This window comes from Pogoniulus pusillus, chromosome 13 (genome assembly GCF_015220805.1).
Source record: "Pogoniulus pusillus isolate bPogPus1 chromosome 13, bPogPus1.pri, whole genome shotgun sequence".
In the NCBI taxonomy this organism is placed as follows: domain Eukaryota; kingdom Metazoa; phylum Chordata; class Aves; order Piciformes; family Lybiidae; genus Pogoniulus; species Pogoniulus pusillus.
In genome coordinates, this window is record NC_087276.1 from 32127052 (window position 1) to 32141767 (window position 14716).

Genomic DNA, 14716 nt, shown 5'->3' on the forward strand with positions numbered 1-14716 from the left:
TTAAATTTCCTAAAGCAACAGTCGCATCAGGAGTGGTCACTGCGCTGAGGCAGCTCTTTGGAACCCCAGGACGTTCTTCTCAAGGAGTCTCAGCAGTCATTTTTGTTACAGCTCTTCTTACACTCTTTTATAAACCTTCCTTCTAACACCAACCCGAGATGCTTACCCAGGATTCCAGCTTACAAAATGTGACACCTGCCTCAGCAGAAGACATACCCTGGATGCCTCCTCCCTGGGGGTGGTCAAGGCCAGGTTGGATCAGGTCTTGAGCAGCAGCTGAGTCTAGTTGAGAGGTGTCCCTGCCCATGGTGGGGAGATTGGAGCAGGTGATCTCTGAGGTCCCTTCCAACCTGAGCCATTCCAGGATTCTGTGCTGTAAAGAAGGACCGCAAATGGTTGCAGCTGTTACATCGTCACTGCTAGGTGCTGAAAGTAACCGAGGGCAGGAGCTGCGCTGGCACTGCACAGCGTTCCTACACACTGCTAAAGTCAGTACTTCCCAGCAGCTTGCTTACCAGAAAGAATCCTCTGTGCACTTGGGAGCCAGCCATGGGAGCACCTCTGCAGTCACTGCTTGCTTCGTTACCTTAGGCAGAACAGAGAGAGTCACTTGCTAAAACCCTGTGGGTTTAGAGCAGCTGCTGCCCTCGTTTGCCTGGCTAGACATGGTAGATGAATTAACCCTGGGTTCTGTTTGAATTCCCTTGCAGACATATTCAGGTCTCTTCTGCGTGGTGATAAACCCATACAAACAGCTGCCCATTTACTCAGAGAAGATTATTGACATGTACAAGGGCAAGAAGAGGCACGAGATGCCCCCCCACATCTACGCTATCGCAGACACAGCCTACAGGAGCATGCTGCAAGGTAGGCCAGCCCAGCGCCCCCGCGCTTGGCGACCGCTGCACCTTTGGACCCCACGTGTGCTAGCGCAGGCAGAGGAGATCTGCTGCGGAGGGTGACACAGGCTTTCCAGAAGTTTCAGAGGAATTCTTTGGCAGGAACAGCAGTTCACAAACACTGTGACTCAAAAAGGAAAAACAATCCTTTCACCCATCTGTGTCGAGGCATGTGGGAAGGTTTCAAAGTCAAGCAAATAGTTTTGGCAAATACGGGCATGGAAAATGCTTCCCCTCCACCAGAGCAGAGTATTCCAAAGTTAGCTGCTAGTGCTGCTGGGTCTGTCCACGCTGCTTCTCTCTCTCTCTATCCCCTCGCAGAACAAATTCAAACAATGCTGGGGGGCTGCTTTCATTACTTTGAAGCCCTGAACAGTAATGTGCTGGTTTGTAACAATAATGGCAAGGAGCAGCAATGGGAAAGCAGTCAGGCACCAAACGGTGCAAAACAAAACCTTTGCAACTCATAGTCTTTGCCTTCTGCAGTCACTACTGGCAGACTGAGGGGGTTTTGCTCCAAATTAAAACCAGAGTTTAGGGATGAAGAAGCTGCAGTGATGAATGTGTGAGTCTGTGACTTCCAGGCTAGGTGCTGGGAGGAGGAGGAAGCAGCTTCTTTCTTTTCACTTTTTTTGGTGTTCATAATAATCCCCTGGCCCCGCCAGCTCTTGGGGAAGCTTCACACCTCATCATTCATGTGCGCCCTTTCAAAGGAATTCTTGACAGCAGAGTGGAGGGCGAGAGCGAGTAGAAAGAGGGAACAGATCATCAGCTGAACCTTTAAGAGAAGGCTCTTCCACCCTCTCCCATCCTCACCACGCACAGCTGGCATGGCAGCTGGGGAGCATTCCCACAGGAGTTTGTGTCAAAAGCCCAGGACACCCACACTTGGCTTGCTTATTTACTTGCACATGCCATTTGGAGTCTCTCCATCCCTGACGAGGGCCTCAGCTAGTTTTAAAGCTGTGCTTTTGTTTGTAAAAATGTGCTCATATTTTGGGCACAAAAACCTGAAAATAGCTCTAATTATTCATCCAGATTCTATTCACTTTGGAGCGGTGACAGTGGGTGTCAAGCCAATTGCCCACATGCAACACCTACAGACGCAGACTGCTTCGCTGCTCCTCCAAACACGTTTGCAAATGGAACATAAACAAAACTTCTCATTCACAAACATAGATCAGGGCACTCAGTATTTCCCTTGTGCGATTTCAGTATTGCTCCTTATCTGGGAAACTTGCATACTTTCTTCCTGACAAAGTAAAATGTATCTTAGCTTCAGGAGACTGAAGAATTATTCTGGTACTTTGTGACCAGAGCCTCTTGGTCAAGAGCAATCAGCTTGTTCAGGTGTCTCAGGGAATCTTTACCTTAAATCAAGCTTTGGTGTCTGCAGATCGCTGGTCCTATTGTAGGGTCATCATCTGGGAATCCCAGCTCTTCACACTCTCATCCTTTCCTCTGTCAGCACAAACATCCAGCAAAACAGGCATGCAAGGCTGCTTTAGAGTTTTACTTGGTTAATGTGTCCCATAGGGATCATGTCCCATCAAAGTTGCTCTGGTAGTAGCACTTACCCAGGGCTGAGAGAAATCAGACAATTGGACTTTCCTCCAGAGATGCAGAAAAGCTGGAACTTCCCAGGACACAGGAATTTACAAAGAGGTTGGCTGGGCAGACAGAATTTCCACTTGTTCCAAGTGGTTCTGAGCACCTAAGGCCCTTGTACAAGTCACATCCATGCTGTCTCAGGCTGAAGCTGGGGTGCTGATGCCTTGCTCAATCTGCGGATTACCACATCACTAATGCAGGATGATCATTGCCCAGGCACAGAGACTCATTCCAGTCAGAACAAGAATAAACTTCAGCTTTCTTTAACCTAAAAGGCTAAGAGAAAGCAACATTCCGTGAGAGCATTTGTGTGTGTATCTGTCCCCAGGAGCTACCACACTGAGCCCCACTGCCTGCCTTTACAGACAAGCTGGCTGACCACAACTGCACTGACCACAACTGCAATCACAAGAAGTCACCTCACGCTTCTGCATCCACCTCCCTCTCTTATGTTTTGGATGAAGAAGCTCCTCAGGAGCACAGCTGCCACATGAAGGGCTTCACCCCCATGCCAACTCATGCACTTGCAGCAGCAGTCCTCATGTAGTCAGAATGCAAAACTGCTTCAGGTGAAAACCATCCCTTGCTTTTGCTGACATAGTTATAAGGTGGTCCCCAATCCTGATGCACAGTGTGGCTGCATTAATGCTGGTCACAGCAGCAAGGACAAGGCACTGCAGGCAAGGAAGGAGGAGCTGGAGATAGGTGGATGGCTTCTTGTAGCTCTGCCACCTTTCAGCAATGATGCAGCTGAGGCACCAGTCCAGTAAAGATGAGTAATTCTGTCACCTTCTGCTATCTTCCCTGCATTCAGCAAACAGCGAATTAATGCTCAACACCACAAATGCAAAAAGCCAGGTTATGCAGCAGTAGTAATAGCTATGAAGTTGGATACTTAGGCTTTTTATGAAGTTCTCTGGCAATAAATCACCATGAAGAAGACATATTACAGCTTTCTGTGGATTCAAGAAGGTTATCTATGTTCTGCAAAGCCATTTTTATGCAAGCTTGAGTTGAAGATGGAAAAACAAACAACCTGGTAGTTACTGGGAGGTATGGGAGGGAAACATAGTTCCCAAGACCTCAGAAAAGAAGGCTGCTGTGGAAAGCCATCTGTGCACGGTGTCCCCAGCAGGACTGCGCAGAAATGTCCCTGCTAGGCAGGGTGGTTAGTAGCGAATGTAAAGGAGCACTAAGCCAGTGCTGGAACATGGCTCCAGGCTCCTTTTTGCCTTTTATGGTAGCGCTGCCAGCTCGCTGCTTCTTTGTGATAAACCATCTGATTTTGTTTGTGATTAAGCAGAGCTAGCCAGGCTATCACGAACAGAGGGACAGAAGATCCTTGCAAGACATCTGGAGGTGTTGGGTGCAAAAAACTAAGCAGACTCCAGAAAATGAAAAAATGTGAAGTGCATGTTTGGGAAATCTGGTGGGGGCTAGAATGTAAATGCCAATCTCTATGCTATTAAAAATGGAGGAGAAGAAAATCCCAGTAGATTCTAAACATCTAATTAGGCATACAGGGGGTGGGTATGATAGTCTTCCAGGTAGTTTAAAAGGGATTAACCAAGAAGCTATTGGAATCTACAAGACATGCTTTGTTACTTTTTTAAGTCTAAGGAATCATGCTCAAGAAGTTTTCTTTGTGCAAGTCATCCTCTTCTGATAGACCTACCCACATACAACTGCAGATTCCCAAAAGAAGACACAGTCCTTTCTATAGAGTAAAATGTTACAGAACAGAAATAGGAGTAAACTAATTGGAGATCCCTTGAAAGTAAATGAGGATCTGCAGCTCAAGTCAGGGCAGAAGAGGATTAGATTTCGTGGTAGGTTTCATCCTTACCTCCTCAATTCGTTAGGACTGCTGAAGGAAATAGAGTCACCTCTGGAACATCCATGAATGTGTACAGGACAGTTTGTCAGCATGGGGCTGTGCAGTACAGGTGCATAGTTCAGCAGTGCAGGGCTGAAAGCTTGGAGATTTCACATGGCTGTCAAATATAAGGCAAGCTGGAAGGGGATAAGCCCAGCTACCAAGAGAGAAACTTGCAAGAATGCAGTGGGGTTGTTCACCCACAGAGAACAAGCAGAAAATATAGGTCCAATCTTGGAAACCTTTCAGACTCCAAAAGAAAGCTGGAAGCAAATACATATTTTTTATTTACCCCTAAGAAACCTAAACAGCTCTCAAACTGCTGTCAGCCACAGTCACAAAGTGCTGCTTCACCAGAAGGCATCTCTGGAGAGATGGCAACCATCCAGCAGTCAATCCTTTCAGTCTGAGTCCTTCCCACCATTCCCATCTCATTCCTATTTCAGCAGGATTTGTTGCCTCTAGCTGCATGACAGGCTGGGCTGATCCAAAGAAACCTGGAAACTCAGGCTTGGCTTGTACAGCCTATTCTCTGTCCTAGGGCATGCGGCTCAAGTTCTGACCTTCCCAATACCTTTCTGCCCTTGTGTTTCAGCAAAGCTGCTCAAATGCATGCATCCATGCAAGCCTCTGTGGTAGGCCTGTTGTGAGATACCTTTAGGAAGGAGTTTTCACTTACTGGGGCAGCAATGAGCAGTGAGAAAATACCTGGCTTGCAGGCCAACATTTTCTAACGTTCCCTGAGCTCAGAGATTCCACTGGCAGTTCTGTATCAAGGAGGCACTCTTATTTTCTGTATGGTACTTATGGGTTTGCAATGCACTATCGATATATGCCCGTGGTTTCCATTTACACAGCAGGGTATTTTTAGCAAGAATTCCACCGTGGTCTCACTCTATTACCTCAAAAGCAAGCCTAGCTCCTATCCTGCGGTGAAAAACATGGCTTAGGTCTCCTCCTCCCACCTGTCTATGTGGTGGAAGAGTCCTGCTGTGCCGAACGCTGACAAATACCTCCAGTAGACATTTAGTGAGGCATTTGGCACCAGTTTACAGACTAAAACAGTTAAGTGGCGCCATGTGCCACGCGTGCGATCACTAAAGCAGTTAGTGCCACAGCTACAGAGGAACTGGGACAGTGAGAGGGGCAGGCAATCCGACAGGCAGCCCCGCGAGTCACCCCACACACCGAGCATGAGGTGGAGGAGTTCGTGTCCTACCAGCTCTGGCCACAGGCTGCAGCGGGCTCACGCTGCCTCCGAGCCGAAAGACACGAACACTTGCTTCTGCCTGGATTAGCTGCTTAAAGACTCAGACTTGTTAACTACACACACTTCTCAGAACTGCGTTTGACCTGCCTGGGAATTTCTGTTCTGAAATCAGAACTGATCACAGCAAACAGCTTAGCTGTACATGTTTACAGAGAGGGCAAGCCGTAGAGCCCCCTACAACCACAGACTTCTCTGCAGTCTTGCTTCCCTAGAGCTTTACAAAATAGGTCAGCATTGTGGAGCACATCACATAACCTTAGTGGTTTTCCTGCCCATCACTGCCTAAAGATCTCAGCCTGAGAACAGCCTTTTGGTAGAAAAGTCTATGTCAAAGTTCTGAAGGTAAAGAGAAATTACAGAAAGCATAAGCATGGGAGGGATGCTGCAAGAGCAGGCTGTGGAGCTGGGATGTAATCCCAAACCTTCCTGCAGCACTACAGCATCCTGTACTTTGCTGCACAGAAGCTTCCTCCATGCCTCACACAGTGGAAATGGAGACCTGGCCCCATCTGTTTGTAAGTCGTGATGCAGAATGTGTTTGCTGGCCCTGTCCACGTCTCTCGGTCTGAAACGAAGCAGAGTTTGTTATCCAGGGAGTCGAACTGCCCCGCTTTCAAAATTCAAACCTTTGCATAACCAGCTTAAAGCATTCTCAGGTGCCCTATCTGCCCAGACCGTCTGCAGCGGGCTGCCAGCCATATTTCAGAAGCACAGGAGAAACCTGAGTGTCAGGTTTGAAGTCTTCTGTTATAATCTGCTTACAGGGAGCTGATCCTTTTGCCGTCCTCATTACAGTTCATCTCCAATGGAATTTACAAAGAAGGATTTTTGAACTCTTCACCTTTTGTTCATTTTGGGTACAAAATCTTTCCACTAGAGATGTTATTTAAATGCAAGGCAAATTAAATGAGATGTGAGCCCAGTACTTTTGCCTAGTCGTGGGTTGTCAGGTTTTGGAGGGTCTAGGCTGTCCAGTGCAGAGCCTTACCAGTGCTAACTCATGGCTCCTTTCTCTATTTGCAGATCGAGAAGACCAGTCCATCCTGTGCACGTAAGTGAGCCCATCTGTCTGAGCACTGTTAGTGTCTTGCTTTGTGCAACATGGATTCAATGCTGATGGAACACACTGAACTCGCCTCTAGTAAGCCTCACGTCCAGTTCTAAACATACTCCAGCAGATTCACTTGTTGATAAAATACAAAGCAGGTATCAGTGTCATAGGAAGCCTTAATGAGCAAACCTCTTTCTTTTAACTGGCTTTTTGAATTTAGAGATGTAGCAGTTTACAAAGAGCAACTGGAGAGTGTGATGGTGAAGCTCTGTGCATAGAGAGAACAAGAGATTGTAGAAGGTTCCTAGAGGAAGCTGAGGCACTGAGGCACACAGGGCCCCCCGGGTACTCACTGTGCTGCTCCTTGGTGCTGACTGTCTCACCACGACGGCCCAGCTGCCGTAGTTTTTTGTGCCGGGGCACGACAGACTGAGATGATTCCACTTCACTCTTCTGCTAAGGAAAAAGGGCAGTAAAATAATAAGGCTCTGGCTGAATTGGAGATGAAAATACAGAAAGGTTGTATTTAAAGATATGCAGGAAAAGACAAGGCACATGTGAATCCTTAACACCTAATGAGATACAGGACAATTCCCCCAAAACCTTCCCCCCAGACAAACAAAAAACCACCACCAGAAGCCCATTGTTCATTTTCTCCCCTTCCCCACTGTCTCCCATTTAGGCCCAAACAGGCCAAAATTCACTTCAGGCCCCTGGGCTACAGGGTACCTCCTGCGTGGTGACCCAGACACCATCCCTCTGGAAAAGCTGGAGAGGCAGGGAGAAAAGAGAACGAATCGACCTCGCTGCCCACTTTTACAGCGTTTGCAGGATTATGGGATTGAACAAGATGGTTATGGCATCTGGGGGCAACCACTTCGTCCCCTGGCATGGAACTTGGTGTTTGTAGTTTTCTTAGGGACTCTGGGATAACCTGGAACCTCCTCAAACCATGGCACCAGTTCAGCTGTCACTGCAGAAGCCTCCGATCTTTTGTGTTTGTGCTGTTTGCATATGCTGTAGCTAGCACGGGGAAGGTTTGGTACCTCCCTGATGGCAATGGGTACCCACCCCGGAGCCTGGGGACAAGGCTGAGGGCTCAGCAGCCCTTAATCACCAGTGAAACACCAGCAGGCCCCCTTTGAGCTCTGCCTTCGCTTGCTGGAGGCTCTCCCTTGAGTTTTGTCCTGCCAGCGTGATTCAACTGTTGTGCTGTGGGTCAGGCAGTCCGTTTATTGCAAAAGCTCTGCTGTGCACAGCTGGCTATGCCACGAACTCCTGCTGATTCTGCAAAGCACTCAGACAGTTGACTTGGACTACCTGGCCCTCAGGTTTGACCTTTGCTCCATCCCTCCATTGCTAGTTGACGTTAATTACCTGAAGGCCATTAGGAATGCTTCTGATGTAATGTTGTGTTTGTTATATCAAGCATCTCGGAGTTTCTAGTGCTGAAAGAAATAGTAACAATTCTATTCTGTGCCTGGTACCATAAGGGCTAGTACAGCTCTAACCTCTCTAGGAGCAAGAGTCCATTACACCTATCAATCCAGATTTTGTCCTACAATGCATTAACACCTAGAAGAGATCTAAAATTGCTTCAGTGATGAAATAAAAGCTGGCCATCACACTCTTCCCAGGATGAAACATGTCATGGGAATGAAGACTAATTTCTGATATGCATTTCCTCTTCTATTCCTGTACTTTATTTTCCATTAGTAAATCTTCAGATCTTCTTTTAACTTTGGAATACTTGAATTTCGAAGAGACTTACTTCTGCAAATCTGCACCTTTCTGTTCATGATAACCCACTAAAAGATCCATGTCTGACAGCTCCAAGGCTGGAGCTGGCAAGTGCTGCTGCCTGGCCCTTCTCCCCATGCAGCTATCTGGTGCGGCGCTAGCCCCAGGCTGGAGCTTGGTGCCAAACCAGTTTGCTCTCTTCTGGGATTCCTCTGACAAGTAACGAGTGGGATCAGTCAGCTGGCTTCTCAGGCAGGGCCCTAGGACAAAGATTCCCATTGCCTTTGCACATCTCATACTGCAAGGTGGAGGCTGCCAAGCCCCAGTGTGCTTTGGAGCACCTCCTTGGGTGCTCTGTGCAGAGGCTCAGCCTGAGGGACATGTGAACAGGCATTTCTGTGCTGCACTGCTTATGGCAGCAACTGTTGCAAAGAAGCTCTGCTGCTACCATGCAGGTGTTTCCAAAAGTGGAATTAAGCTAAGTCTTGTGTTGTAATACAGAAAGCTTTCAAATATTCATCCAGAGCCCATGCTGTTTACACTGATTTTCTCGGTCTCACACAGACATACTGGGGTCTTAGCTGCACCGCAGGCTCACCCACACACTCCAGTACAGCTGAGTACTACACAGGTGTCTAGTCCTGTATGGAGCTCCTAGAACAATGCCTGCCACGAAGCAAGGGAAGGATAATCTAGAGTGCTGTTTCTAACAGATGAAGCCTGTCCATCTAAAGGGTCCTTCTGCTCTGGGAACAGCAAGGATTTCTTAGGAGGAAACTCCTTCTTGGGAAATGGATAAAGTAATGCTGTTGAGCTGATCACAGCTGTGCTGTGGGACCTGCCTTCACATTGTTCTGGCGTGAGCTGGCTGCTCTATGTACAGCAAGCAAGAAGGATGATTTGAGATGCCTCAATTAAACAAATGACCAGTCTGCTCCCGGAAGGCCATGACTAGGACAGTAGTAACAGGGGTTTATATGGTGAACACCTAATTTGGGTTAAAAACTGAGGAAAACCAGCAGTTGGAAGAGGGAGGGAGATGCATCCTGGAACAAGCCCATTGTGTACGACGCATGTCCAACTACTGAAAGGTGCATGCAAGAAGATGACTCCTCTTTAAAACCTCAGATGCTGAAGTTGAGAAAGCATGCAGATTTCAAACCAGGTGGGATGCTTCACACCACTTCACAATGAACAGTTTCTGCCAGCCCCAAAATTATGGTACTTCAAGGCATAAGCAGAGAAAATCAGCATGATTAATTCTGTTGCAGCTCAAGACTTCTAGGAAAAATTTCATCCATCTGTGAAGCAAGCCAAGAGATTCACATGCTCTCTTCCTCCTGAGTCTCTCCCCTTCTAAGCTTCTTGATGTTATGAGGCGCTGAACCTGACCCAGCCATTCCTCCTCATTAGTTAGTTACCAAAGACACAGTGTTTTATCACTGAGATGAAATCTAGACATTGTCACACAGATGTGATGCATTCTTCAGAGTGTGAGGGCTGCTAAAGTTATGTAATGAATACTTGTTTATCAGACCCGGCTGTTACGGACATGGAAAGATTATCGGCTCTGAACATTATTCTTCATTACTGACTGACCTTTGAGGGTTTTTTCCTACTTGTTGCTGTTGAGATCCTCTCTTGTTTTCCATTTCATATTGGGGAACTTTTCATTGCCCACTTCAAAAGAAAGTTATAGCTTCAAAGGTTATCTGCAAGGAAAAAACCCAAGGAAACCTTTCAGCCTGTGCAGCAGCAAAGAGTTAAAGATGAAAGCAGGGAACAAAAAGTTGAGTAACTTAAGCTTTAGAGGATGGTAGGCTAATTACAAGCAAAAGGATGCCATATATGGTAATACTCAGGGATTCAGGGGCCAGCCAAATGATGGGCACTGCTGCCCTGGGAGAGAGGAAATGCAATTCCTGTAGTGATGAACTACAAATAACCTTTAATAAAATGGAACAGTTCAAAGCCTGCCGTTGGCTTGAAGAAAGCCTTTTTTCATTTTTCCCCAAAGACACAGAGCTGCAAGGTAGATTTATTTGAAAGCTTTCTATGTATGTGTCTTCAAATCAGCGTGTTTGCCTTGGAATTGTTCCCAGGACACTTACTTGTTATCAATAAAACACAGAGATGTTTTAGCACTGAAGGCCAGGCAGAGATGGAGCCAGCTTCTAAACTGCACAAATTAAGCCCAGCCTTGTGGAAAAGAAGGTGTTCATCTCAGCTAGGGCTGGTTGAAACTCTAAGAGCCAGGAGAAACAATCCTCGTCGCGTTGTACCTCAAGCAGGAATCGTTTCCGGTTTCCCAAGGTTCACATCAGTGTCGTTGCATGACGAAGTTTCTGCCCAGCGCTTGCCGTATTGTTCAGTGTCCATTTACCACTGGTCCCTTGGTAGGAAAAGTTAACTCTTGTATTTCCTCATCAGGGAAAGCAGCAGAACTGCAATGGATCCAGCTAAAGAGTTTCAAAAGAGCTGACAAATACCCTTGGGATTTTTTGAATCTCTTGTTCATAGAATCAGCCAGGTTGGAAGAGACCTCCAACATCATCCAGTCCAACCTATCACCCAGCCCTAGCCACTCAACTAGACCAGTTCTTATTTTTAACTCCATCTTAGTTTAAATCCCAAAACAAAGAGGTCCAACTTACGTTTAGACAGTGGACTTCCTTGCAGCACTAGCTTGACATGTCTGGAAGAACTAGGTTATCACAGCCGTGCCCACCTGCATGCTCTTTTGGATTGCTGAGACAGGACAGCATAAAAACACTTCAATCTATATAAACATCTAGAAGCCTTCAAATGATGAAAGGTGACAGCGAGGGAAAAGGAGGCTGCAGAACTTCTTCTGAGAAAAGACTGTGAAAATCTGGACCTCGTACCTGTACTTCGAAGAACACTGTTTTACTTTAAGAGAAGGCTTAGGAATTGCAAATAAACTTAACCTGAAAGTCCTCTGGGAAGCAAAAAGCTACCAGACCCTTCCTGCTTCCCATGGGACACAGAGCCCCACAGGGCACAACTGCGATGCCAATTCTGCTGGTCAGACATCTTCTCACTCCAGGTGTTCACTGCTACTCTATTAGCAGGACAGTCCTAGCTTTGGTCTCACTGAGTTCAAGAAGCTTCTAATAATGGAGTTAGATGAAGCAGGATCATTTGCCCAGCACTAATGCAGGCTGTTAGTCTAGTGCCAGAGTTTCAGCACAGGAAACTATTGTATTACTGCTGTTGTTTTTTCTTACTGCTGTACCAAATCATACTTCGTGTTGCATTTTTTGGTCTTAAAATACAAGCACACTTCTTGCCAGCCTCACTTCTCATAAATGTTCAGATGCTGCCAAGATGAAGTGCTGCTCAGAAATGCACCATGCTTCACAGTTGCCTTAAATGGCCCAGTGTACAGCGTGCAGTCTCAGGGCTAACAGCACAGAGACAGGGCTCTGATAACACTCTTTGGATGCTGAAAATCAGGCAGATTTGGAGAGTGCTGTCCAGGGGCGAAACTAACCAAGCCAAGCAGGTTCCACTCCTGTTTGTATGCACTGAAGGCATCATATGGCAGAAAGAGTCCTCTAGTTACCTACCTTCTTTCGTGTTACTTTCTTTCCTCTCAGAGGTGAATCCGGTGCTGGCAAGACAGAAAATACCAAGAAGGTCATTCAGTACCTGGCTGTTGTTGCTTCATCACATAAGGGCAAAAAGGACACCAGCGTCACTGTAAGTGAGCTCTTCCATACTCACCTCTTCACCAAGTCTATTGGGCTGTGCTAACAGCAAGTCAACATCTGTGGCTTGCCAAATGGTCGACGTAGTCAGAACAGCTCTGTTTATGGAGGGAAAAGAAAGCTTGATTGGCACTGCCTTAGGCATCACAGCAGAATGTACTTCATTAGGAGAGAAATACCGGTAGCCTTCTATGTGCATAGCACCTATTTATATCCTCCTATAAAGGCCCTGAACCCTGTGGGGGCTCAGGTCCTTATTTTACCCTTGGCCCCTGGCATCTAAGGAGTTTGGGAAAGCTTTCAGCTAAGACATTGCCAAACTGCATCACAGAAACTTATACCAGCATTTAAACTTGCAGAGTTTCGATTTGCTTTGGCAGCAAGTGGGGTTTTTTTCAGGTGGCCAAGAGCCTCAGCACAAAACCTGTCTTTGGTTTGTGTTGCTCTGTCAGACAACAGGTTCCAAAGGCACCATTTTTTAAAAGGACTTTGTTCCTTCCCAATTTGGAACAGGTTTGCCTCGGTGACTGCAGTTTCTTTTCTTGCTCTGAACCATAACCCCAGCTCGTTCCTGCTCAGTTCCCAGAGAGCAGCAGCGTGGCTGGGGCTCTCAGCTGCCTTTGCTGTGTGCAGTGACACAGCTGCAGGCTCTGTGCCATTGCCAGGCCTTTGGAGCTTCTGCAAAACAGGGCAGCAGTTCACTTTTAGAAACCAGTGTGCCCCAGATGCACAGCTGGGTCCAAAGGAAGTGCTTAGCAGGGCAGTGGGAAACAAAGCAAAGATCTGACCACACCTGCGCTGCGTCTCTGCCCTTGCCTGCTCTGCGTGGCAGCAGGCAGAGGACACCAGAGCAAAGGGTGTCCAGCCTGGCCTCTTCCCCCAGAAGTAACTGCTGTGTATGTACAGCTGATTGTGCTCCGAGGCAGCACACGGAATAGATGTCCCTTGGCAAGTGTATCTTCTACAAATCTGTGAGTAAAGCTTGTGGAAGCAGTCCAAGACTAAAGGCCCTGCTCAGTGCCTGGGGAAGTGAATTTGTGGTTTCAAGGCCATCCCTAACTGGCATCTAACTGCAGTTCCTGCTAACTCCTCTGGGAAATTATATGAGTCTTGGGATCAAATTGGACCCGAGACAGACATGAAGGCAAATATCCACCAGCTAGGAGCTGAAAGAAAATCTAAGTTGTTTTATAAGATGCTGACAAACAGCAAGTCAGTGACCAGGACTAATGATGCTGCAACATCAGTCATTAAAAATGAATGCACCACAAAATGCTTGAGTTGTACTAGAGAAGAACTGGGGGTTCACCCTAAAACATCTGATCTTGTCTGGTCCTGGGAGACTAATCTGGTACTGCATAGAAGTGCCACCCTTTGCTCCAGGCTTTGGAGTGTTTTTTATTCCAGATTAAATGCTTTCTAGATGTTACTGGTATCTGTACTCCTGGTGTGTCTGCCATAGACTTCGGGTGTCTGTATTCCTGGTTTAATTGTAGGGAAACTGCACATTGGTTATTTTAATACAGGGAAGAGCAATAAACGTGTCTGTGTGATGGAAATGATACTGACATTTGTTTTATGCCATGTTGTTCAATGCAGCAAGGTCCATCTTTTTCTTACGTGAGTAACTTAGCCTGTTTGGTGTGTGTTCAAGGCACTGAGTGTAGACCTGCATGCTATTGTTGCACCTCCAACTTCTAAGAGAGATTTGGTTGAAAGATGTTGTGTGATACCATAAAAAGCAACAATAGCCCCAAAAGCTCTCACAAAACAGCTCTGTGTCAGGCTCCATGGTAAAGAATGAGGTCTGGCACAGGCAGCGTCATCTTTCCAGCATCACTCTCTTCTGTGTGTATGTTTGAATCACATCTCCCACAATCCTGAAAGAGCCACTCAGCCTGAAACTGAGCCATGTGATTTCTGGATGAAAACGCCCAAGTGCTTTCTGTGCTCCAGGTTGAACTTTCTAGGACTGCTGTGAAATAATTCCTAAACCTCACAGCATCTGGTTGAGCTGTTTGGCTGCATGCTTTCCATTTGCTGCTGCTTCCAATCTTACCCTTAACTTTCCACGTGACTGTTGAGAATTACTCACACCCCGAAAGTTAGCATGCTCATAGCTTCTGCTGTGGTGTGCTGCAGCAATGCCAAGGGGCTGCAGGTGCTACAGCAGTTTCTGACAGGCCCTCCTGTATTTGGCACGCTGTGCCAGCATGCCAATGCTTTGGGAATACAGGCAGGTCTGCTGAAATATTCTTTCTGTTTCTGTGCCAGGCAAATGGGAATATTTTTTATGAATTGGTTTATTTTTCCTCCATTCCAATTGCTGCCTCTCAGATTTTGGCTATGATGAAGGGCAAAGCATTGCCCCTTAGGTAATTCAGTTCTTCATTTGACGAGCTCTCTGCAAAGCAAAAAACAATTCATTGCTGGCATAAGCAACTCTGTGTAGTCCAGCAGACCTAGAGCTGCATCACGGCTGTGAAGCCTGAGCTGCAGTTCCACAGCTCAGGTTTACATTAGGAGCAGGTGGTATCT

General features: G+C 46.8%; 1 protein-coding gene across 1 annotated transcript in view; it reads left to right on the forward strand.

Annotated features, from left to right (window-relative positions):
• The window catches only part of MYH11 (myosin heavy chain 11), a 50403-nt gene that overhangs the window by 10059 nt on the left and 25628 nt on the right, over positions 1-14716 (forward strand). The window contains exons 3-6 of the mRNA XM_064153891.1: positions 711-867; positions 6680-6707; positions 12068-12170; positions 13778-13798. Coding sequence (XP_064009961.1) covers positions 711-867; positions 6680-6707; positions 12068-12170; positions 13778-13798 — 309 coding nt within the window. The remainder of the gene's footprint in view (positions 1-710; positions 868-6679; positions 6708-12067; positions 12171-13777; positions 13799-14716) is intronic.